General features: G+C 42.3%; 2 protein-coding genes across 7 annotated transcripts in view; one reads left to right on the forward strand and one right to left on the reverse strand.

Moving 5' to 3' along the window:
• LOC108003845 (uncharacterized) lies at nt 1–25,729 on the forward strand. 6 transcript variants are annotated; one of them, XM_017066375.3, is made up of 13 exons: nt 1–376; nt 1,544–1,960; nt 2,087–2,282; nt 3,632–3,796; nt 12,784–12,911; nt 13,039–13,164; nt 14,095–14,449; nt 14,632–14,803; nt 14,900–14,999; nt 15,095–15,269; nt 15,383–15,526; nt 15,750–15,986; nt 16,561–25,729. In XM_017066375.3, exons 2-13 carry the CDS (start codon nt 1,577–1,579, stop codon nt 21,207–21,209), a joined length of 6,831 nt encoding a protein of 2,276 aa, XP_016921864.2. In that variant the 5' UTR covers nt 1–376; nt 1,544–1,576; the 3' UTR covers nt 21,210–25,729. The 6 variants fall into 6 exon arrangements, with proteins under 6 accessions (XP_016921864.2, XP_061938652.1, XP_061938655.1 ...); XM_062082668.1 differs by having other exon boundaries at nt 49–376; nt 15,813–15,986; XM_062082671.1 differs by lacking the exons at nt 1–376; nt 1,544–1,960; nt 2,087–2,282; nt 3,632–3,796 and adding exons at nt 5,633–8,892; nt 10,443–10,779.
• The window catches only part of LOC108003847 (metalloproteinase inhibitor 2), a 144,104-nt gene that overhangs the window by 45,176 nt on the left and 71,925 nt on the right, over nt 1–27,003 (reverse strand). The window lies entirely within an intron of this gene.

The following is a 27,003-nucleotide window of genomic DNA, read 5'->3' on the forward strand; positions in this document are numbered from 1 at the left end:
GAGGTATGGACTTAATGAAACGATTACTATCGCCGCCACTTCCAGTTGCGGTCTGGCCACCAGAAGCGAATTACCGGCCTCGTGATAAGGAATACAACGCGTAGAAAATGCGATGAAAAAAAATTTTCAATAATATTCAACAACGTCGTCAACAACGGATGAACGGAATTGAAGAAGAAGAAGAAGAAGAAGAAGAAGTCGGAAGGATTGAGTCACGTTTAAAAATTATTCGTCATTGACATAAAATATCAAAGGCATTGATGAAAAAAGAAGAAAAAAAGAAAAAAGAAAAGATTGAATTTTTCAAACGCGAATAAAATCTTTTTATAAAGATTCCAAAAGTGGATGCGGACGCGCGAACGATAACGAGTGAAAGGTAAAATAAAATTTCTTTTGGAAACGCTCGGGTGCTCGATGATTTTAATTTAACAGTAAATAAATATCTCTGGTGACATTTCGAGGTTTTTTTCCATGGAAGCGTAAAACGAGTGACATTTAACTATTAACCGTACATTTTCAGTGTTATTAATACCGTACGTGTGTTCGATAATCGGCAATTTGGTTAAATACATTCTAGAGAAAAAAGAGAAGACGAAATAATGAGCGATATTTTTCCACCATATTTATCCCACCATATTGCAATCAAAAGCATTCGTAAATATCCTGCAATTTTATTCTTCGATTATCTATTTCTATTTTAATATAATCCATTTCTATTTTCTATTATCTATTTTAATATAATCATAATTATAATGATAATAACAATAACAATAATAATATATGAAAACGAAAATATATACGCGATAAAAACATTTGATTTTTCGCAATTACAAGCAAAATTCTGTCAAAAATGATAAACGTTAAATAATTGCGACATCAAAGAGGTATTTAAAGTTAACAAAATTTGATCAATTTTTATTATATCTCCGTGTATAACGTCAAATCCTTGATCTCCGATAATTTATTTTAATCTTTACGACACGAAGAGTGAAAATTTATGTTTTCCTAGCCTTGTTATTAACAAATCTACATATTTTACGCCTGAATTCTCCCGTAATGGTTTATTGACTAATAATATTAGTGAATTTACATATGACAACCTGTAAATTATAACTTTCTAACGTCGGATCAATTTTTGCGAATCCGGATAATTGGCTGGATTCTTGTACAAGACGCGAGAGGGTTCTGCTAAACAGATTTCCACAATGAAGTTGTCGAATGAGAAAATTTCGCGAGAAAGAAACGAGAGTTTCGAGAGCCGATAACCAAAACCAAAGGGAAACCTTGGTATTAAAACACGCGCGAATTTGTCAATTGTGAAATGTTTTCATCGAAAATCAGAAACGTTCAACAGTGTTCCCGATCCTTTCGTGAAAAAATATCGCCAATATTTCCATCCAACAATCTTACGACACTTTATACGTTACGATCACGCGAACGATGATTCATAGAAACCTCGAGCTTCCATCTTTCAAAATTTCAACAGCTTCTCAAATACTGGTTTCTCGAAATACCAAAACCTTCTTATTGGTATTTTAAATAGCGGCACGAGATAAGATTAGTCACGTTCACAACTATGGGGTGCAACGTGATGCCTCTCAAGAAATACGCGGAAATTAGCTACCGGGTGAAATGCGTGGCCGTGGAGAACGAGCGGGTGTTCGGCGACGTGTACGTCACCCAGCAAACGCGAAACTTGCTGTACTGCGCGGATGGATATCAGTTTCCCTCGTTGTACGAGAGAAAGAGATGCAATCTGATTCAGAAAGATTGGAAAGGGCCGGATTTCATGGAGTTGAATCGGAAAAAACCGATCAGAAGGGCCAGCTTCGTGCCGGTCGAGGCGGAGAGGAAACGTTTGAAGAGATCTAAATCAGTCGGTGACACCAGAAGCCTGGTAGATAACGATTGGACGAGAAGTGACGGTATAAAAAGTGAAATCAACATTTGCAAGCCGAAGGTACGATCTCTGGATAAATGTTCTAACGAATATTAGAATTTTCCTCTCTTTTATATATATATATATATATATAAATATATATAAATATATAAATTCGAAGATATATTTTTGATAATTGTCTCGTAGTCGTATCCACCACCGTTACCCAATCCACCGGTGAGGAAAGAAGGAACCGTTTCCTCGTTAGTGGATCAATTGTTGTTGGATATCTACGGGTTGCCAGACGGTGATAGAAGACGATCGGAAAGCGACTCGACAGCCTCATCTCTGAGGATACATCCGCAGCATCAGCACCTGCAAAAGGCGCGTCTGTTGTGGAAAAGTAAGAATGATTCAATAAGAGATGGAAATGTCTGTGTGTACAACGCGCGAGAAAGAACAGAGCTGGTCGCGAGTGGGCGGATAAACGTGTTAGCTCGAGGACATTTATTGTGTGTATTTTTCACGGAAATGCAGACAGTTCTTGGAAATAATATCGAGAGAGAGAGAGAGAGAGATCGTCGGATATCTACGTAATATTTTTCTAATAAAAGAGAATTATATGTTGGAGTAAGAACGTAATATTCTATGCATGTCGTTGCACAAATTGAAAAGTCAATCGCCGTTTCGATCGAGAAAATTTGCGAAAGAAGGGAGAACGGTGTCACCTCGTTCACGTTCGTGTTCAAACCCAATTTTGACGTATCGAGAGTTCGAAATTCCCCGGAATTAGGCAAAGATACTTTGGCAGAAGCTGACGAGACAAGAGGTCGTAGAGACGAGACAGACAAGCGACCTCGTTGACTTCGAGGCAAGAAGGTTCTTTGACTTGGAGTGCTACTTTTTTTTCTCCCCCTTTCTTTTTTTTTCTTCTTTTTTTCTTTTCGAGGGGGAAGCACTTCTTTTATCTCTATACACGATGCTGCCTCGTTGAACATGCATAGGGAAAAACAGGGGAGAGATCGCACGTATCTTAAGTTGAAATCCACAGCGATCGAATCATCGCGTGAAAATGATTACAAATCGGTGTCCCTTGATGTAACTGTGACATAAAAAAATGCTCAAATACTCGACTGGTTCAAAAAAAATTTGTTTTCTCGATTTATCATATCGCGATGCTGATAAATAATACGCATATCTACCCGATCGACGACTCCTGACAATTATTCACGATTCAAATATTTCAATTATTCCCTCCAGGCGAGTTGTTCATCCAGGCGGGATGACGAAGTGCTCGGAGTTCGTCAGCTTGTGCCATTTAAATTTTTGACGCAAAAGTTACCGCAATAAGTAACTTAATTATCGTGATTTCTCCTCGACGATTAAAATTCCAAGACTCGTGTTCGGAATAATGAGAAAGGAACGGGGATGGCGCGTTCGTTTTCGCTGAAATACGCGGAGAGCATAAGCGAAAGGGTTGGGAAAAAGAACTGTAATCTTCGACCTGTGTACACAGTCGAACCCCCTTTCGGCCCGTTATCAAGATTGCAGCGTGAGTTCAAAGATTTCTCTCCAAGTGTCTTCGCTTTTATCCGCGGCGAAATTACGAAACACGCAGACATTCCAATTTTGAAATAACTCTCTTCCTTTCCTACCTTTCATACCGCCCAATCCGGAATATTGTGTACACGAAAATTTGCACGAGATCGAGAAAAAAAATTCGAGAGTCAATGCATTGTTCTTCTTTTCCAGACAACCACGAGCTTCAAGTTTTGGTGATGAATTTACGCGATCATATTAATAACACAGGCGAGATACTTGTTCGACAACTGCGTCGAAAGGATTATCTCATCACCAAATGTGAAAAATTGTGCGCCATAATCACGGCTCATCTTCAAGCTCGCAGTCCAAAACGGCGTAAGTATTAAAGTTAAAACATCTCCTCTATATATATATATATAATAATCTCTCCTTCTATGTTGAAACTTTGTACGATAATATCTTTCAAAAATTCCTCTCGATCTCGTTCGAAACGAGAAAGCCCGAAACACCGTGGAAAAGATGTTCGAGGGATTATCAAAAGACTCAAACGAAACACCTTATATAAGCGCGCGCGTCGCTTGATTCTTCCCGCTTCGGTTTCAGGTTAAACGATCGTATCGTTCCTACTCTTGACATTTATACATACCATTAAAATTAACTTAACGAGTCAAAAAAAAAAAGAAGGAGCAATGTTTAAACAAGCAGCAACAACGATAATGTCGTCGGGCGAACAATAGAGGTTCGCGTAATGCGGAAACGCGACTGTTCAAAACGGCGAGCCTCCCTTCAAGCTCCCCGCGCATTTCCTTCCCTGACGATAAAACAGTCGCCACACAAAAGCGATCTTCTTGTTTGTACGGCGTGAAAAACAAGCGCGCGATTTATACCGCGGTTCTTCGTTAACCAACGGCAACTTATTATTTATCTTATCATACCGTTCTGCGTTCATAAATTATGGAACAGCTAGAACAGGAATTGGACTGGTGGCGTCGAGATAAAACCGTGGCACAAATACACAAATTATGCGCATCTTTAAGAATGCCACTAAGAATTTCTTGCATTTCTCACAATCTATTCCACCGTTTTCCTTTCCCTTTTCTCCCTCCACGTTTCTTTTTAACTCTGACGACTTCTGCGTATATACTTCAAGTAATATAACTTATTTTTATATATATTATACAAGGTTAGAGATTAGAATTAACGAATAAGAATCAAAACTCTCGAGAATAGAGAGTGAATTCGGTCTCGAGAGCGAAAGTTATTGCGAGAATCGGCGAGAGATTCGTTCGATTTTCTGGCCACGCGAATATGCCTATTTCGTGTCGTTAAACGTTCGAAAGGCGATCGATTTGAAGGAAAAAAGAGAAAAAGAAAAAGAAAAAAGAAACGCGTTATCATTACACTTCGAGCGAGCCCCGACCTTTTATCGCGGCGTATCGGCACGCTTGATACGTCGATCCTTTCGGAAAACAAAGAGAGGGGCCTCTTTTCACGTGGCACCCGACGCGCAGTCGGTGATCAATAATTAGACTTTGCCGCGCGTATCGCGCGGAATACGCATGCCCGCGCTGCGAGTGCGCCCAAATCTCGCGTACCCGTCATTGATAAAGTTTTAATGATGTTGCGCCTGCGAACCGGAAATGCGGAACTTTCCTCGCTCTTCGCGCCAACTTTCGGATCTGCATTCGTACAGGCGCGATGGACCCTTAGACGCGTACGAGGATGGCGTTGCATATTTTTGCGCGTTATATTTTGACACGAGGTAGAGATCCTTGAGCTCGGTGTTGTCTTCCAAGTTATTAATTGCGTGCTTGTTCTAGGAATTTCAAGGTTATCTTCCAAGTTATTTTCGAACGAGTATTTCTTTATCTTCGGTTGTTTTTTTCTTCTTTTTTTTTTTAAATTAAATTTTTCTTACTTTCGTGACAATAGAACGTATTATTATTACATCGATGTTGTTTCAACAAAGTCCGCAGATCGTTTAACGTGATTGCACCATTATCGATTCTATGAATGATATCCGATGAAATTGAAAAATTTTTCAAAAGTTTTTACAGTCGAATTATATTAATGCGTTAGGATTAATTTCGAAGAATGTGACCATTTAATACGTCTTCGATGTGTGATCATAAAGGCAATCGGCCAAGGGATGGTTGATATGTATAAAAGTAAGTTTCCAGTAAAAATCGAAGAAATCGAGAATTCGAATCTTCGAAAAGAGACACCATATTTAAATATTTGAATATACGATACGCATAATAGAATTTTCATTCTCGTTTCAAATTATGATGAGAACAACAATTGAATATAAAACGAATTAATCGTATCGACAAACGATAGAATGATAGAAAATAAACGGTTAAAACGATTAATATAATCGTATAAATAATATTCGTTCGAAAGGAATCAATCTCTTTTCCCCTCTTCATCGATTTCATCAGTTTTTATTCCGATTTCTCCTCATCAAGGCCAAGTTGTCGTTTCACACGTGATAAGGTGACGCTCCCCCTCCCTCGACAATTTTTCATCCTTAACTCGGGGAAACTTATCGACCTAAGCGCAATTTTTCAAACGCCGCTTCTAAACTTCATCCTTTTGCCGGTGAGTGGTTCAATGGGCCAACCGAGCGTGGAAAATATTAAGTAACTGTTTCCAAGCCATTACCTCGATGCGCTCGCAAGAGCGACAAAAACATGGTCTTGCGAAATGAGCGTATCTGCTGAATATATCCGTGCAAATTATGCGTTGATGATTGCATCGATTATCGCGCCACGTGAAAAATTGAATTCTTCCACAACGTAACAACAACGTATTTACTTAGCTTGATTCCAATCACCGATGATATTTATTTTATTTATTTCTCGACGAGAAGAATAATACAAGATCGATGTTTTCCTCCCGTTATAAAGTTTTTTTTTTTTTCAAATTTAAAACTCGTCTTTCGATATCAATTCGATCTGCGTTGAATTATTCTTACAATTTTTTTAAAATGTAACATGCCGGAAGGAAGGAACAGGAGAGTTGAGAATAAAATTTTTGCCATTATTTCGTTAAATAACGCGTGTATGAATAACGCGTCTTCCATCGAAATTCGATACTCGCGACGAAGACGGAGAATAACTGCATAGAGTGGAAATAAGCGGGACTTCATCTGGATCAAAACGAATCGAATTGGGTCGTACACGAAGAGGATCGCGTGTCTCGATCGTACACATGCGAGGAGACACGCGACGTAGCCTTTTCTTCACACGAACGAACGTAATTTTATCTAGCAAACGAATACCCTGGATTAGACTCGTGTTTTAATTTATTTTCAATCAGAACTTTCCGAGACGATCCTTGGCGAAACACTGGGGGAAAAAATGGCCGATAAATCGAATTTTTCTTTATCCACGTCGTTTTTTCCGACTCCGTTCGTATCGCTTCAACAATGCCGCTAATTGTTTCCGGCGTCTAACCACACGAACGAACGATAATGTCAAAAACTGATCATCGTTCGATCGATCGAACTTTCTTCCATCCACTTATTTTTATCATAACCGATGCGATGTCTGTTTAAACGAAACAAATCATTTTTGTCATATTTTTCTATATCTCTTATCGAGGGATATATAACGGATATCGCGTGATTTATGAAAATTTCAAGCGCCAATTATGAATACGAATAATCACAATTTTATTTCTAAATCTAAGATATTCCGTTAGATACTCCGAAACTCGCCCAACTGAATAAATTAACTAGCCGAGTAACTTTCTATAAATCTAATTTCTCCCAAACTTCAGAAACAGATACTCGAATCTCGTTAAATTCGAATCAAACGAAAAGGGAAGAGGAGAGAAGAGGAGAAAATAAGAATCGTAAATTATCCGTCGGATTATCAATTTGAAATAAAAACGTATTCATAAATTACACGTAGGTACTGGTTCGTTTTAATTATGCGTCCATGATTCATATCAATCCGGATGGGAATACAGGAATTCGCGCGTTAGAAGAACGTGGCACGTACGAGCGATATAATTATAAAAAAGAAAAAATAACACGTATCGTTATTTTTCATATTTTTTCCCTCCTCTTCTTTTTCATCTCCAGACGTTTACTTTATTTACTTCACTCGACAGAAGGATCGCAAAGATACGAGAAACGAGTTAGATCGACGAACATGTGTGTGTGTTTGTGTGTATATATATATACATATCCGATGGCCTTAGTCTCTCCGACGTATTGCCACTGACTCTGACGACATTTCCGACTGACCCATAAAGCGACCGAGTCGATAAGTTCATCGATCCAAGGAACGCCGCTCACTTGTGTGCAACGCGAATTAAAATCGGTATACAGTAGCGTGATGACGCGGTAAAGTCTCTTACGGTACCTTCTCGCGTACCATATATTCCGTATGAAAATCCCCCCGTCGATGGCACGGTGGTACACAGGGTTGTAAAAGTAACAACATCTCGTTAAACCGAGATAGAAATAGGATCGTAACAGAAGCGTCGTTGCGAGAGGAGTCGCACCATTAACACCACGAATAAAACTTGAGGGAGAACATGGACGAATGGAGGGAAAAGTAATAATAATTAAAAAAAAGAACCGACCCAATTACTCGAGAATCGAGTCGAAAAAAGTATCCCCCGCAGAGAAGTGTCGGTGGCGGATTAAAGATGGTGGGAATAACCGCGGCGAAAGAAGAGAAGAAGAAGAAGAAGAAGAGTGATAACCGGATTCGAGCCACCCCTAGCCACGGAGCAGCAGTCACCGCGTTCGGCCGCGCGAAGACGTTGGGCGCACGCGAGCACCCCCACAGACGCACAAATTCTTGGCTCGGTGGTGTGGGCGGCCGCGCATGCGACGTAACGGGAGTGGCTTGATCGCTAGAAGGCTGGAGGAGAGAACGGTTCGTGGAACGGCTTCAGTGTGCCTATTGCAGGGTTCCACGAGACAACTACCCCTCCCATACAGCCTAACCATCGTGGTTATTGTCACGGTGGACGTGTAGCGCCCGCGCGCAGCCCTCTCTCCCTCTTTCCGCCGGCGTAGTGGCCGTTCAGCTGACTCGACGTATTCGCAGCGAGCGAGGGGTTGTCCGACTGCGACTTCGCCGTGTCGAACATCATCTCGAGCCACGGCCGTTTCGTCCACGGCAAGAAACGTGCGAACCTCGGCTAACCATCTCGGCTAGCATCGATCGTATCGATATCGTGTGGCGTTCGACGCGTGAATATAGAAGCGTGTCCCTTCTTCTTCTTCTTCTTCTTCTCCTCCTTCTCCTTCTCTTTCTCGTCCTCGCACGTACGCAGAGGGTGAGCGGGTGTACGCGTCAGTGTCGGAGGGGTGTGCAGCTGGTGAGTGTTCGAGAAACGCGTGTGTGCGTGTGCTCGGTGACACGAGGACAGATGCGAGGTAACACGACGTGCGGTTTTCCTGGGGACAACCAGTCCGCTTCACGTCGTCCATTCGCGCAATGACAATGGTAAGACGTCCCCGGGGTTGTCTCGCTAGGGGGATGTGCTTTTGCTAGCTTCCTTGACCGCGATGGGTTATACACGCTCGTTTTATCGAACGATTCGTTCCTTCCTTCTCTCTTCGTGCGATTTTTTTCTTTTTTCTTTTCCTTTTTTTTTTTAGTACACACGCGAGCAGTGTATAGGATGTGTATAGGATGTGGGGGATGATAGAGGGGAATGGAACGATCGTGTAAAGTTTTTGGAAAACGTACGTTCTTCGGTTGGAAGATTCTATTCGGTGGGAGAGAATCTCGTACACGGGGGTGGAAATAAAATAACGGTTGGAAAGGGTGGGAAAATCGATGTGTGCGTATATAACCAGGCTGAATAGGATTGGATAAATCAAAAACGTTCGACGTAAAAGTTTTCTGAGACTGGTGTTAATTTCTAGTTTCGCGTTACGATTCCTACGCGTCGAACGTGCGTGCGTGGTCTCGCGTTCTTATTCGCGAGAGGGGTTGCGTGGGGTGCGTAGCAACCATATGCAATCGTTTGTTGTCTATTTTTTTTCTTCCTTTTCTTTCAATAATCTTTTCGACGTTAATTTTTATTTCTTTTCTTCCATTTCTATGTATTTTAATAACATTGAAATTTAAAAATGTCCTTATCTTATTCAAGAGATTTACGTAACGATGAAAGTGTTTATTTCTTCCGAATTATTATAGTTTCGATTTTTAATTTAAATCTTATCAGAGACATTGACAATCGTGTTCCACGATTTTGATCTCTTTTTACGAATCATCTTTTTTTACCTACGACGAAAATTTTCGTTCCAAAGGTCAGAGATTTGGTGATACGGTATTATTCTTCGTGCGTCACACGGTTTCAATTGAAACACACCAATAACCAATCGATTTGTCCAAGTATCGCGCAAAATTCTTCCTCGAATCGAGCGCGTGTATTACAACATACCGTCGATGCATCCGCATTAACCGCTTTGTAACAGGTGGTATACCTCGATGCAGATTATGCGATTAAGAAAACCTTACCCTTGAAAAATATATATCATCGTTTCTCCCAATCGGAATCGTTCTCTCTTTTTCTCGTAAAATCGTAATTTCAAGAAAATTAATTCCATCCAAGAATCACGCGCGTCGACCGATCGCTTTTCTCGAGGATTCACACGAACACGCGTCTCTCTCCATTCATTAACAACGAACGCGGAGACGAGCGTTCGTAGGCGTGATCCAAGAAATTTCTCTCGCACATCGACAACGAATCATTAAAAATCGATCGTTTCTTTCGAAGACCTTCGCCAATAAAAAGAGAGAACGCTCAATGGGCGTAAATAAATAAAGAAATATCTCCGTTCGAAATATATATATATATACGATGATATACGAAATCGCGGACAGAGGTTTTATTCGCAATTCACTCGTGTGAATCAACTTTTCAAACCGGCCGACAACCATGACGTATCCAGCCCGTCGACCACATAACAGCGTGTTATCTCGAAGGAGAGCGCACTTCCCTCGAGATACGAAACGCGTGTAACGCCGGCCAATGTTATTTTTAGATACGATTTCTTGCATCGAGGTAAACGTTGCCATCGGGATTTCAGACACGTGATAAAAATGCGTCTCGCGCGAAACAAGGTTCGCGATGGTTGGAGGTTCGCGGGCGTGATCCCGAGAAAATGAACGCAAGGTCGGCGGATCATGAATCACGAGAACGGGTGAAAGGCGGGTGCACTGCGTACAACAAGAGGAGGCGGGTGAGGTGAAAGTGACGATGAAGAAGAAAGAGTGGCGTTCCTAATTGGAGAATGAGCGGATTTTTCAACTCCCTGAAAAACTTCGCGTCAGGAGCCGCGTACGCTGCCAGCTCTGCCTCCAAGTACGAAGAATTGGAAGGTGAACAATCCTATTTACAACATGCGATGCACCGCACCACGTGCGCGTGTCCACGATCCCCGGCCAATGGAATATCAACGATTCGATTTATCGTTTATCGTCCATGTTGCATGCGAATTTCAATTTTAACCTTTGTGGCTTTGTGGCTTTTACGTTTTAGCGAAAGCTCTCCTCCTCCTCCTTTCGTTTCCATTCCATTATTTTTTTTTTTTTTGCTTCAATGACAATGAATGGGTGAACGGGGCGTGATTCCAATTCTAAAAAGTGGAGTAATCGCGAGTTTATATTAATCCTTGGTCTATCGATGATAAAATGGATTTTTTTCTCCGAGTCTTAACAATAATTTTTCTGACTTATCCAAGCTGGAGATACTTGGATAACTTTATCTCCAAGTCGTCTTTTCCCGTTCCAGTTAGCAACGAAAATAATGATATTCGTTCTCGTAATCCGGTGATTTATACGTAGAGTGTATATCGTGTATAGGAATATCTTGGATTACGATTTATCTACGACTATGAAATACCTTGTATAGATCTCAAGGATGCAAACTACTTTTACAGGCTACTAGAAATTCATGAAACGTCCGACAATTGAATAAGTTGGAATTGAGTTTCTCAAGAGAGAGAGAGAGAGAGAGAGGGGAGAGAGAGGTTCGATCACACGCATTCGTGGTTTATTTCGAATCGAACGAGGCTCGATTAAATTGGACTTTTCGTTCAAACAAAACCTCCGCTCGACGCTCGAAAGGAGATTCAGTTTACTGGTAACCTAGTGAACTCGCCGAGCTTATCCTTGAACAACAAAGGGATAATGGAAATCAATCCACATGTGTATTTGTATTACGTTCTGATAGGTCGGTTATGGGCGCCTCGTTTATCCAAGTCCGATTATATAAAATTTATGATGGAACAAGTGGCTACTTCAACTTGATGACGCCAAGTACTTATGTTCGGTTAATTAATTCCTCGTGTTTTACATTCGAATATAAATGTTCCTTCATGTTTTTCCTATCGAATATCGATTCGATCGTGACGCGTTCAACAACTTCTGAAAGAATCAAAATTGCGGTTACTTAATTACTTCGTTAGGCCATGTATAAAAACTGTAAAAAAAAAAAAAAAAAAAATCGAATAACTGCGAAGCGAATTCGTTAGAATTTTTATTATCTCTCTCAAGATTAATTACTATTATCATTTTTTTTTCATTCTCTATCGAGTCTATAACGAGTCTGAACGAGTTTAACGATAATTTACTATCGATCGAGAAATATATTCGTGTTCCGGAAAGAAAGAAAGAAAGAAAGGAGAAGAGATGGTACGAATTCTGAAATTGAAATTTCGCAAAAAACGAATCCGATTTCGTAAAGTTGAGCGTTCACGCGATGTGCGTCGCATAATCGATTCGAAGATTCACGCTGGCTAATTAAATAAGGGTATTAAAGGCGATGAAACTTGTCTGGCCGATAAACGTATTAACGAGCTTCGGGTTTCGGTGATCATCGAGGCGTTCAATCCTCGATTTAACCATTCCATCTTTTGCCGTTTTGCGTTCAGACGCGTCGCGTTGCATTAAGCTAGACGTTCGATTATAAAACTTCGTGAAATACGAGGGGGTTAAATACGGGTTGGCATTTCGATCGAATCAAGGACATTAACGTTTCTGTTTGTTCAACGTTTCAATTCAAACTTTCCCCCAGCTATTCGACGAGTAACTCTGTTCCATCCTCATTCGTGATTCTTGCGTCACTACTCTATACAATACGCGGGATTTCGCGTGTTTTGTTAATTCAATGCGAAAAAGTTTCCACGGGAATTCCGGTGCGAGTTTATTATTGAGTTGTCATTAGAGTTGCCCCACGGATATACATTGTTGTCCATTTCACCTTTCCGTCTGTAACTCTTTCCCCCTTTTATTCGTTTGCATATAATAAATTTTGATTTCGATTTCAGAAGCAAATCTTCTTCCAAATCCACTCTTTTTCTCGAGCTCTCTTTTAATTTGCAGTCGAAGACACGAAGATGAGATTTAGCCTGACTCCGCAGCCAGGAGAAAGTGGTTTCATACAATGGCTGGACGCGATGAAAATGGTAGCCAGGTTACCAGGAGGGATTCCGTCGGAATTTCGAAAGAAGGCGAGTATCAGGCGAGATTCTAAATATTTCTAATTCCACGGGTCGTCGGGTTATTGCAATCCTCATTTTTCTCTATTCACTTTTTCCCCTCCCCTTTTTCCTTCCCTTTTTTCTGAATATTTCACAGTTATGGCTGACGCTGGCGGAACGTCATCTGGAGCAACGCGGCGTGGATTGGAAGCAGGCTGAAAAGATCTGCTTCAACGAGTGGAGCAATCCTGACGATGAAGAGCTCGGTATACAAATCGTTAAAGTAAGAAACTGCGAAACGTATATCCTTTTCTTTCTTTCTTCTTCTTCTTTTTTTTCTAATAATTTCTCGCATAATAAAACCGTGTTCTCGTTAATTCCACGCTCACCTCGTCTCTCGGTGTCGTAATAATAACGACAACGATGAAATTCCTCGAACAAGTATCGTCTAAAATTTGAAATTCAAATGTATATCCGCTTCTTCTTTGTTTTTCGTTTCCGTCCAATCTTTTCGTCCCTTAACGTTAATAACGAGCGCATTGTTATTAGACGCAACCTCGTCTCGTCCAACTAATAGATCTTTAAAAACTGTTTAATCGACAAATATCTGTTCCTTTATTATTCCTTTGCTGTATAATAATTCTTCGACTCATACAAATCGCTATCGACAATTCCCTCTCGCGATAAATCGCGATAATACACACTCACACGCGCGAAACGAATTTCTCGACTCGCCCAACAAACAGCTTTCACTCCTCGTTACATATTTCCCGCGTAGTTCCAGAAACGAATTCTTCCCTAAATAATTCCTCCCCGGGGAATCGAAATTCGAATCGAGAACCCGTTCTTCTCCCCTCCATCTCTCTTCGTCGCGTTCGAAAAACTCCCTCCCGAGTCCCCCCACTCCCCACTCCCTCCCCCCATCGCGTATAATTACGCGCAATTAAATTTCGATCATCAATCACTTCGACGCCGGGCAATTAAGTGTCGCCGATGAGCCTTCCAATTAACTCGCTCGCGACGAGAAAAAGTGACCTTTAACGAAGCTTGGCCTGCTGCGCAGTCAAATCCAACCAAGCTCGTTCCGCTCCACCTCCTCTTTCCGTTTCATCGTCTTGTCGTCGGATCATCTCCATCTCCATTCGCAAAATCCTATAAATATGAATACGTATTCGTTTCAATAGGTATAGAGAACAGACATGCCTTTTCACAGGATCTACACAGAACTGGGTGCAGTCTGTTTTGCGGCGCGGCTGGGAGAGACAATCAAGCGGTGCTCCGTCGGGTTCTGCTCGGTTTCGCCCGATGGAACAAGTCTGTCGGCTATTGCCAGGGCCTGAACGTGTTGGCCGCCCTCGTTCTGCAAGTTATGGATCGGGCCGAGTCCGCGGCCGTGAAAGTGATGATCTACTTGATAGAGGGTGTCCTGCCCGAGGGTTATTTCGCGGACAATCTTCGCGGCCTGTCGGTCGACATGGCCGTGTTTCGAGATCTGCTGCGGGCCAGGCTGCCCAAGCTCTCGAAACACCTGGAGGCGCTTCAGAACGACGCGAAGGACAAGGCGACAGGTAACCAAACTGGTTGTGCAATCGTAACTCTCTTCGCTCGATTCGCTCGGAACGAAGCCACTGTACGAGGAGGCTCGTCTCATCGGTGAAAAAAAAAAAAAAAAGAAAGAAAAAGAGAAAGAAAAAATTAAGAATTAAAAGTTAGAAAAGAAAAGAAAAGAAAAGGAAACGTTTGTCGTTAGGCAGCAGTTACGAACCACCTTTGACCAATGTGTTCACGATGCAATGGTTCCTCACTCTCTTCTGTCATTGCCTGCCCCAAGAGGCTGTCCTCCGTGTCTGGGATCTGATATTTCTCGAGGGGGACGAGATATTGCTAAGAACCGCGCTCGCCATATGGGAAGGACTCTCCGAGTAAGTGGATATCGAGGAAGAGGATCGAGAAAGTTTATAGGTTCGTTTATCCGGGTTCGACGTGGCGCCATCACGTGTCCTATCGTTTGATTTTAGCCGTATCATGACGGTCACATCGGCGGACGAGTTTTACAGCATAATGGGAGTGTTGACGAGAGAGATGCTCGAGTTCACGGATACTAACAATCTCATAAAGGTTTGCCCGTACCCTCGTCTCATTTTTAAATGTTAATTATTGCAACGATTTTTCTTTATTTTCGGCGTGACGACGTCAGAGTGTTATTTCGGCAGAACATCGTCAGTATGGGAGCTCTGCACGGCGTAACAGGATTGAGGGAGAAGCACAGATACAATATCACACCTTGGGCGAGGAAACTTAGCGACGACGACGACAGCGATACCGAGGAGGATGAAAGGTTGGCCGTGGCCGCTGCCATGTTCAGCATGGCGCAACGGTTGAAGAAAGGTGAGGAAGTATCGAACAAGTAACGTTTAACATTGTAATTATTGTATTGTACCGTTACGGGATTAGCCCGTGGCTTGTTTCACGTCGTGAAAAAAAGGAAAACACGTTCGCAGATCGTATACCGCAAACGCTTGGAGCGCTGCAGGCCATGGCACCCAGCAGCGATCGAGAACGACTCGCTTTGGATATTAGCACGTTGAAACAGCAATACGCCAAGCTGCGTGAACGGCAACGACAGGCCCATATCATACTTTCGGGTAATCGCCGATCCTAATCGTAAAATTAGGTGTATTTTCTTAAGGTTTAAGGCACGATAAATCATCTCGTTTCCTCCATCGCTTTGAGATGCGTGCTTGACGTAAATTCGTTCCGCGTATATTCTACCACCGTTCGTGTAGAAATATGACCGATGGAAGTACGTTTGTTGCAAATTGAACGGCTACAAGAATGCACACTTTTTTTTTTTCTTTCCTGGCGCAGCTGCATGTGCAAGGCAGACCATGGTACCACCTCCTACTTCTCAGGCCATGAATCATCTTTTAGTGGGCAAAAGTGCGCTCGTGAGTGGGAAGAATCGTCCCTTGACTTTATCTTCTGGCGCTGCGTCGACGAAGACGAGACCTACGAGTTTAAATCAAAACCGAAGGGATAAGCAGGGTGTCACGCTTCATTGGAAAGACACGAAAAAACCCAAGCAGAAACCTTCCAACGCATCAGGTAAAGATAACACAAGTGTTTTCAAACGTTTTTAACAATCCGATCTTGTGGAATTTGCCTCGTCTTTGTATCGTCTTTCCTTTATTGATTTTAAATTTTCCAACTCGTTCGAAAATTTTAAATTTGCTTCCCTTAAAATTTATAACACTTCGATTATCGATCGATGATAACGAATCTTCAAACCATGGTAATGTAGGAAACTTCATTTTCCGAAGAACGTACTTTCTGTTGGTGCACAATGCCTACCAATGATCGCACGAGATCCACAAATCTGTTTTATCTACGGTAGTGAGGACAGTACTCGTTCAGTATCCTTCCAACAATATTTCAATAATTTTAACAAAATAATTATAATCCGATCGAAACGATCTTCGTTTCATTCCATTTGCGTTTAATTACGTTTCGTATTCGCTCGAATTTTATGCAATCGATATCGACAATTTTTGGCCATCTCTAATCATCTTGTCATCATCATCCCTTATCCATATATATATATATATATATATATATATATATATATATATATATATATATATATATATATATATATATATTTCTCTTCTATTCGTTGCAGAACCGGTCGAAAGCAAAGTTGTCACGCCACAATCCACGGAATCTGACCTATCTCCGAAGCACAGCAACGTTGACAGCGACAGCGATAGTACGTCGACGGAATTGTGCGACGAGCCAGATCGTCTGAGCGACGTTGACAGCGAGGATCTGACCTCGGCATCCGAATCCTGTACCGTTGGAACGGACGAGGAGAAGAGCTCTCGAATGGACGGTTCGCCAATTCCCGAGAAGACTCTCCTCGATCCTCGTCCGTTCCTCGAGGAGAGAGCCGAGCCAATCAACGCCATGGACAGTTCGAAAGATTCGAAAATTTGCGAGGACAGTTTGGTCGACATGTCGATCGCCAAGATTACCGATCAAATAAGACGGTTATCGGCAGAGGATGACAATAATTCCATGGTTCCTCAAATGTTTAATGACGCGCAGGGCAAAGAATCGCCTGACGAGCAATCGAAAGAATTGGACGCGGAGAAATCGACGTCTGACCTGTCTGCGGATATCTACACTTCCGACACAGCAACAAAAAAATCGTCCGTTTTGAACGACTACGATTATTCCAATTTCGGTGGCACCGCGATCACTTCGAAGCAGGATGACGTACATAAATCTAAACGGACAATGGACGAGGAGATCGTCGATACACCTCGAAACGAGATTACGACGATCGAGAAAGACCGAATCGAGGACAGAATCGATACGAGCGTAATTGAACAGGATTGTTCGAGCGTGTATTCCGATTATTCGACGCCGTTGGATACGAAGTACGATAAAATTCCAGACAAACCATCGAGCCTCGATTTGGCAACGATCGAGAACGAAATTAAATCGGATCGTTTCAAAACATCCTACGACTTCTCGAGCAGAATATCACTGGAATTGGAACCGTGTAAAACCTCGAAGACCAGTTCAATCATCGATGATGCTTCGGAGATTTCGGCGAATAAAACGGAGAAAACAAACAACACAACTCTCTACGGCAAAACTTACGTCGGTCATCTCCCCATCTCTCCGATCACGGTCGATCAAAAGTTGAACAGAATAACACCGACCAAACACGAGATTCGCAACATCGTCGGATCGATTCTCGACCAAGATGAATCGGCGACCAAGACGAAATTGGAAACACCTTACATCGAGAGAAGTAAGCACACCGCTGGCTCAACTTCGTTGGAAACGTCGTTAGAGAAAATGATATCGTACGACTGTATCCAATCCAACCAGACAAAAATGTACGCTGTGGATCTGGCGAAGAGTCCCAAGACACCCGAGAGCAACAAATCGTTCAGCTCGGGCGAAACGATGGGGCCGGACTCGAAACCATCGAGTTTGACCGTTAGTCCAAGAACCCCGGTCAGATCGGACTCTCGAGACTTTTCCATGGACAAATCGGTGTGCTCGTCGGTCTCGAGTTCGGACTCGAAAACGTTGGTGCTTCGCTCCGTTGACTCCGACGGGACGAAGGACAGCGGGTGCAAGACGGAGGCGAGGAGAATGTACGAGATGTCCAGCTCGACGACACCTATCAGCATGGACTCGTCGAGGAACAACAAGTCCATTGAGGCGAGCCCAGCGAAACTGATCGTGAGCAGTTCCAGCGAGTCGTGCAGCCCGAGCAAACTAAAGTCTTCCGAGAGGTCGTTCAGTTCGGACCTACAATCGCCAATAAGTGCCAACTCGATAAAGTATACGTCGAATTTCGCTAGACGGGGCCAAGACGACGTGTCGGGCTCGCCCATGGATCTCAGCTGCGCCACCTCGCCCTTCTACCCCATCTCGAATCCGAATCAAAAGACGCCGACCTCGCCTTACAGCGTGTCCAGGCGAAGGTCCAGCTTGGACAGCAGCGAAACCTCGCCCGAGCAGAAATCGAGGGACAGTTCGAGGGAGTCGAGCAAGTTCCTGGGCTCCTATCAGACCAAGTTCGACTCGTCGTCGTTGAAATTGCCGTCCGAGATCCTCGACAAGGAAACGGTAGACGATACGGCGTCGCGAAAGGGGGAGGGCTACGCCAGATCGGCGGAGTTGAGCGCGAGGATGCACGAGGACTCAGCTACGAGGTTGACGGACAGAAGGAAAGACAGCGTTGGCGACGTCAAGTATTATCAAACGACGGCGACGAGCACCGATTACTACAGAAAGGAAAAGGATACGTACGAGGATGGAGGGGACGATCCTCTGTCGGAGAAGGACGTGGTCCCCTCTCTGCCCCAGGAGAAAGCGTTGGACAAGCGTTATTTGAACTACCGTTACAGGGATCGATCGAAATTATTGGAAAGAAGTTCGAGCAGTTTGGACAGCAGGAGATACGCCGACATGAAATCGTCGGCATCCGCGGACGAGTTCACGACCACGATCGCGAAGAAGAGGTCGAGCGACATTTTGGAGGACATCAAGCATCTGGAGGCGAAGGCGAACGATGGGATGTCGGAGAGCGGTATGCTGACGAGGAAGAGCGGTTACATCTGGGAGGATATGAAGAGCTTGGAAGCGAGAAGACAGGATACGTTCAGTAATTCCGCGAGGAATTTCTCCAAGCATCGTCTGGGGATACCCGATATCAACGTGACGGGCGAGGGTAGAAAGTCGTACGTGGTACATCCGAGGATCAACATCGATGAGAACAGCGACAGCATACTAAAAAGCGTGAGTTGCTGCGGCAACAGCAACGACACCGACGACGGCAGGGAATCGAAGTTGGGCGTGTGGACCAAGGTGAAACCGCGGAAGAAGAGCGAGAACGGGCGAAGGAACAGCGACAGGGCGTTGAAGATCATTCAGGAGAACTCGGCTATACTTCAGAAGATCCTCGCTTGCCAAGCGAAGAAACGTTTGCCGGATCTGGAAGAGATATCGAAAGAGATCACCATCAGCCCTATAAACGAGGAAATCTCCAAGATATTCAGCCCGATATTGGAGAAGATGGGATTGAACGAGCACGAGATCAACGAGGAATTGGCGCGGATCAATTTCAAGGACTTGGACAACATGACCGCTACGAGCGTGTCCGAGTTCGACGCGAAGATCAACGAGGAGTTGTCCAAACTTTCGCTGATCGACGAAACGGAACAGATGGATCATTTCGACGTGGACGAGGCGATATCCCACGAATACCTGGACACCAGGGAGGCTTTGATCGATCGCAAGATAAACGAGGAGTTGTCCAAATTGTTGGCCAACTACGACGATCGTTCACCGACGGCGAGTATGGTGACACTGGACAAAGGGCCGTCCAGTCAAAACACGAGCGAGATCGAGGGACTTGATCTTTCCAGCATCTCGACCAACGTGTTCTCCTATAAGTCGTCCAACGATTCGATCGACGCGAGAAGCGACTTGCCCTCGACCCAGGAACCGTCGATACCATCGTCGGTCGTCGACAAGTATTCTAATAAATACACGGAAAACGTATTACCGTACACGGTATCGAAATACCAGGTGGACGACTCGTCACCGAAGAGCGACATAGACATTTACAGAGAATTGGAGAAGCTGGACAAAATCTCCTCCGCGCAAGTGTTACCGGATCCGAGCCTGGACCTTCCTCCCCAAAAGGAATTGTCTTCGATACCGTACGTCCCGAACAAATCTCCTTTCGCGGACGTGCCATCGTTGAGGTACACCTCTACTAAACCGGTCCAATACATGGACACCTCACCCCTCAACACCTCTTACGATCCTTACAACGCGTTCGACTATAAGCCCAACTTGTCGCCCGCCTCTAACCCATTCGCGACGACGGGTTCGTACGAGAAGCCGGCCGTCGTCGAAACATCAGCGTACGAGTACGTCAACCACAAACCGGAGATATCGATCAACGCGTACGACCTGCACCTCAAGAGTCCGATCATGACCAAAGAGTCGCTGGAATTTCGCGTCAGATACGACGACGAGCCGACGACCAGAGAAGTTGGTGCCGATTACGCGTCCCTTCAATCTTCGGAGATTAGATCCATCTCCACGCCGAATAAATCTCCTTACTTCAGCAATGGGAACACCGAACCGTTCACGCCCACCAAGTACCAAGTTTCGAAAGAGGAAAGATGCCTGGACGCGACCACCGCTCCCTCCTCCTTCCTACACGAGTACGCGAGCGAATCTTCGGACATTCTTCGCCGCAAATACGACCCGTTGTCTCCCAAGGAGTATTCCCACGCCAAGAGCGCCGACTACGACAGACACTTGAGCGGCACGTTGCCCTCTCTGGACACGACGGACTCGTCGGAGTCGTATTTACCGACGAGGGTGCACGCCAGGGATTACCACAGCCTCTCTCCGAATCGTCAATTTCCCGACAAGCATTTCTCCTCGACCGTCAACCACTACGCCTCCAAACTTTCGCCCAGTTTATTATCCGACGAGTCGAAACGGCCCGTCTCCCATCCGGAATTCCCCGGCAAGATGAACGTTGGAAAATATCCCGAACTGCCCGACCGGGGTCCAACCGGTTACAAGAAATCGTCTCTGAGCCTGGGGAACATAGGGCACTCGAGCAAAGACGAGAACAATTACAACAACACGATGACCAGCCCCAAGACGCAGTTCAGCCCGTTCCCCGTTAGAAACGCTCCTAGAAAGCCCAAAGAGCTTACGCTCAAATTGGGCCTGTACTCGCCCAAGAGCTCCGATCTGGGACAATTGAAGAGGTCTTAGTGCACGAGGATAATTCAAATTCTCGTTTATCACGTTCTATTGCCTGCCTCGTACGATCGATGAACGATTGTTTGTTTCCTTGTTCAATGTCCTGTGGTCGACCATGATGCTATCGAAGCGGGCCTAAAATGATCGTTTCTCGTTTTGCGGTGCCTCATGTTGCCAACGGCCGAAACTACACGTAACACGCGTTTACGAAATTTAATGCACGTATATCGATCGTAGAAATTGCGGGCGTTTGCCTTCATCACACACACACACATACATACACACACACACACATACATACACAACATATACGTTCGAAATTGATGGAGAAACATTTGCAAACGTTTTAAATTGCCTACGCTTCTAAGCGCGATGTACCGACGATAAAGAGACGATGCGTCATCAGAAGGAACAGGTATCCTGATCGCGTTACACGTAAGAATATCGTTGACCTATCCATCATCTATCAATCGCGTATTCAACCCCCTTTAACGTTATATAATCGTGTAAATCGTTTTCCTCCGGATGTTTATAGTTTACGAACGTTGATCAATTACACGAACGAGTTTTTTTACCGCTTCATACAGCTTGACACAAACGTATAAACACACACACACATATATACAGAAAATCTCTCCCGATGTAGAAAACAAATAGTGATAAAGAGAGAAAGTATGAGAGAGGAAGAAAGAGAGAAAGAGAGAAGAATGTGTGAGAGACAAGAATGGAGAGAAAGCTTAAATGGAATAACGTAGAAATCCTTGGCGAAAACGTTTACCCGTGCGATTTCTAATGCGATTGCCTTCAATCTCCCTCCAATCACTCAGAGAGAAAAAGGAAAAAAAAACCTCGTTATCGCGTCTCGATTATTCGGTAAATTTGCGATAAGTAGTCAGTGGAAGCGCACGAAGCTTACTGGAAAGGAGAAGAGAGAAAGGATGAAAGAGAGAGAAGAAGAAGAAGAAGAAGGAAAGAGGGAAACGTTAAGAAAATGCCTTCCATTCCTTCGAACGCGATTCGCATTACCACGGTGTAATCTCTCTCGCATGCGATCGTAAATCACCCCCACTGATCGCCAAGATCGCCGTGGTAACGTGAAATTTCCTTCGAACAGATACAATATGTAAACGCATATATATCCAGAGATTGTATAAAATTATAGAAATTGTTACGACGGAGTCGCGATGTAGAGCTTAATTTGTCCGTACGTTTTTCCGCATAAGGAACCCTAGTCATGCAGTGGAGGGGCCGTATCGTTTAAACTAAGGATCAAGCACCATTATTCGGGGGCTGGAGACACGAAAGGGGCAGTGAGGCAGAAAAACAAATTGTACATAATTATATAGACGTTAATTGTATATTGTTAAAGGGAAAGAAGGGGGATGAAACAAGGAAGGAGGAGAACTTTAGAGGGAGGGAGGGAGGGAGAGAGAGATCTTTTTATAAAATAAAAGTAGTATTTTTTTAGATGTTTCTAATACGAGGAGATACTCGTACCTTCAACATTATTGATGAACGTACGATACAACAATAACTGGAAATGCTTGTCGCGAGAACATCGTTCTTCTTGCAAAATTATTCGTTCGTTCTGAACTGCGAAGAAGGCAATCTCTTTGTTTCAGAAAAAAAAAAGAAAAGAAAAGAAAAGAAAAAAAGAAAAAAATATGGTCTATAAGGGAATTAACGGAGATATTTTTAATTGAATTATTATTAATTAAGTTACTTTTTATATACTACGTATATCTTTTAAGCTATGTATATCTTTTATAATATCTATCTACACATTATGTATAATCTATTAAGGATAACACGAATCTTGTTACACTCTCGATTGATATTTTATAAAGTTTCGTTCTATTGTAACTTGAACGATGGTTTAATAATCGATAATCAAGAAATTCGGAATTCGTCACAGGAGTCGAAACATGTGACGTATGGAGGAAGGGAGGGGAAATCTCGTACAAGCGAAATTAAACGAGACAATTCCGCGGAAAGAGTATTATATAGAGCAGATAACCTGCAATTTATTTTCATCGGCTTGCATAGAGATATATAGATGTCGGTCTGTCGATCATTACGTCCAATTTAATCACCGATGGCAGGTAGATTCGTCAATTCGCGAAAATCGGTCGGCGTGAAGATTTTTATACGCGCTGTTTAAACTCTCGAATGGAATAAAAAAAAAAAAAAAATAATTCAATAATCGAGTTAACCCAGAAGAGAGCAGAAGCGAGGAGATAGTCGACAAAAAAAATTGTTTCCAAGTAGCTGCGTTAATGTGCCTCTACGATCATCCGCGTCTACGATTAAATTAACAACGACGTATCGAGATTTTTGGACGGAATGAATTGGAAGAAAGAAGAAAAAAGAAGAAAATTTATGAAAGAAACCAAAGATAAATATCGGTTGTTGTCCTTATCTCTCTGTACGTCGATTACGATATATAAGGGGAAAAAAGGAAAAAAAAGAAAAAAAAATCTCGCTTCTAGAACAAAATTTTTACGCGTGTTATGAACTAGCTTCTAGGGACAATTCCACGCTGACTCAACTACGCGGAAAAAGAACGATTTTGCGAATGATTGAAATATACACGTGGATCATCGCACGCGAAGCTTTGCGCCAAATTTTGCACTTGATTAAAAAAACAATGCGTAAACCTTCTCTCTCGCGTAATGAAATCTCTCGTGTCGTACGAGTTTGCATCGTTTGCACGATATTTAGATCCGATGTGGACCAACGGTGCGATTTTGTTGCGATTTCGTAATTGCGCCATCCGTCAGATTCGTGATCGCCGCCTGTTTGACCGTTCAACTACACGTATTTGTAACATTTAACGGGAAATCGAGGATGAATATATTTATATATTTTAAATAACAAAAGTGAGACAGGTAACACGATAATTATAGAAATAATTACGAGACAAAATATATATTATATTTGAAATAATATCTCGAATAATAATATATATTTAAAAAGTGCAGCTCTATAACTAAAGTATAATAATTCTATTAAATTTACATTAACCATCCCGTATTTGCCGTCACGTTATCGCTAATAAACGCCTCGTTGTTAACATATGCATGGCATACGATTATCGCTTGATGAGCAAAATATTCGTGTCATTATCGAGTGAGAAAGAGAGAGATAGAGAGAGAGAGAAAGAGAGTATTGATACCGTGCTATTATCGTTAAATGGACACGTTTCTATTAAAATGCGCGAACAATGCTCTGATGCTTTTCACGTTGTATACTATCAGAACAGGCGACGACTTTTACATTTCTAATTAATCGTTTCAATCACGTCATCATCATCATATATATATATATAATATTAAACCATTCAAAATACAAATCTGCAATAGAAATCTGTTTCAGTTACCGTATGCTGTAATTATATATACATACATATATATATATGTATTATCGAAATCGTAATAACGTCGCATTTCTAGTTCGCATCGAGTTTCAAATTACGATATTTTCACGACCACAACGGGGACGAAAACGAGGAATCGCCGCCTATATACATATATATATGTATAACCGTCACGTTCTTCCGGTGACGAGCGGCCAAATCCGCTAGTGAACCGAATCGATAGCGGTTCGGGAAGCCACTGCGAGGAATAGAAAGTATTCGTAAAAAGGTGCTTTAACGAGGTATTTGGGGCGTTAGATGAAACCAAAGATAAAAAAAAAAAGAAAAAAAAAAAAAAAAAAAAAAAAAACTATCTAGAAACTTAGATAACTCGGTTAACGAGTCTCGGTTCGAAGATCAATTAGTGCGTCATCGTGGAATGATGGTCGTTCTCGAAAGGCGGAAGGAAATCGTTTGGTTGTCGTTTGAATTCGATTTGACACTCGGTTCACTTCGTTTGTGACAACTTCCCGGATATATTATATCGTTGATCCGACAATATGACACGCGTTCCCTTTTATTCATTTTCTAAGATTATTTGTCAACAGCGCGGAAACATTTTTTAACGTACATATTAAAACACGAAATTATCGTATTATTACATATATATATATATACACACATACATATACATATATACATATGTATTGCAGAGTGGTCGAAGTTTTTTCTATGCAGGTAATCGAAGAGAAAATTAGTTAAAGGGGGAAGGGGGATGCATTTTAGAGAGATGTCGCCTTCGTGTGACGATCGTCGCGAACCGTGATGCGAGGGCACGCGAATCCTATTAGAAAAAAAAAAAAAAAGAAAAAAAAAGTGAAATAATTTATAAAGAAATGTTATATTTACAAAAAAAAAAGTGTGCGAAATTGTTACGTGATGTTTTGTGAGAATTGTTGTAAAATACCTGTCGGTACGAGAGTAATGTCGGCAGAGTATAAGACTGTATATTTGAGAAGAGATAGAGATGTAAATCGTTACAAATAAAGAAAAGAAGAAGAAAAAAAAAAAAAAGAAAAATAAACGGAATAAATATATTGAGAAACAAACTTTGTTCCGGCGTTCCTCCGATTCTACGTACATTCAATCCAGAATAAATTTCTAGTATCGAATAACATTGGCGATATATATCCTTTAATAAAAATACCATTCTATACCTAGAACCTTCCCCTCTATGGGAAAAGAAAACAATGTCCTATTTTAACTTGAATCCTTCGTTTCTTTCCTCGCAGGGAGGAGACAGATTTTAAAAAGAGAAAAGAGAAGAAAGGAAAAGGGAAAAAGAAGAAACGAAAGAGAAATGAGGAAAAAGAAGGAAAAAATAGAAATCTAAATCGTTGGAATATTACCGTCGAAACTTATCGACTAAAAAGCTCTTCGCCGTACCCTTTTTCCACGAACAGAAACGTGGTCCCAATATCTTGCGCTAGAATGGACATTTCATTTCGTTAACACGATTACGCGTATTCGTGCGCGGAGTATCGCCAACTCATTTTAATTGGGATTACGTTTCAATTAAAACTCCGTTCCCCATTAGGCGGCACCCGTTGAGTTTTCGAGAATAATTGATACGAACAACACGTTATCCGATTGCGAGCCTGGATAAAATATGCATGTTTGCCAATCAAAAGGTGTCCAGGGTTATACACACCTGCTCTCGCTCCCTTCATTGTCTGGATAAATACGCGATTACCGACGCTTCTCTGCAGATTCCACGTGTATGTACATAGTGTTACGTTTAAGTGAGAATAATGGAATATCTGACAAAAAGTTGAAGCTGAACGGGAAAAATATTCTTAAACTAAAAAAACTTGATTGTTCTTTTTTCCTTTAACGTTATTTTCCTTCTCTTTCATTCGTTTCATACGTTTCACAAACTCCGAGTTTCAACAGTAATTTAATACCTTCTGTTCTGCGAAATAGCAAATTGCATGGATTAGTTTTAAAAAATAATATAGTTTCATTATAAAAAAAAAAGAAAAAAGAAAGAAAACAAATATTATCTTCGTGACTTCCATACTACAAAAGCTAGGATAAAATTTTTCATTTTCCTTTATATTTTATGTCAAAGGTGTCGATAAATGAATAAATAAAGAATTCTTTTGCAACAGTCGTTTGTAAGATACCATTGTTCTCTCATTTAAAAGTAACACTTTGTACATTCGATGCACGAGACGCAAACACTGGATACCTTTGACTCGGTTCCGATGAAATTTTAATGATGCACAAAATCGGAAACTCGTTCGCTTTTCGCCCTGTTGTTTCGGCTGGTTTTACACCGCGATGTGCAACGAGAAACCGCGTTTCCATTCATAAATTAAAACGTATTCGGACCAATTACATTACGGTTCACCTTACGCGAAAATTAGTTGGGCCGAATTTTATCGGGCA

The sequence above is a fragment of the Apis cerana genome, linkage group LG12 (assembly GCF_029169275.1).
Source record: "Apis cerana isolate GH-2021 linkage group LG12, AcerK_1.0, whole genome shotgun sequence".
Classification (NCBI taxonomy): domain Eukaryota; kingdom Metazoa; phylum Arthropoda; class Insecta; order Hymenoptera; family Apidae; genus Apis; species Apis cerana.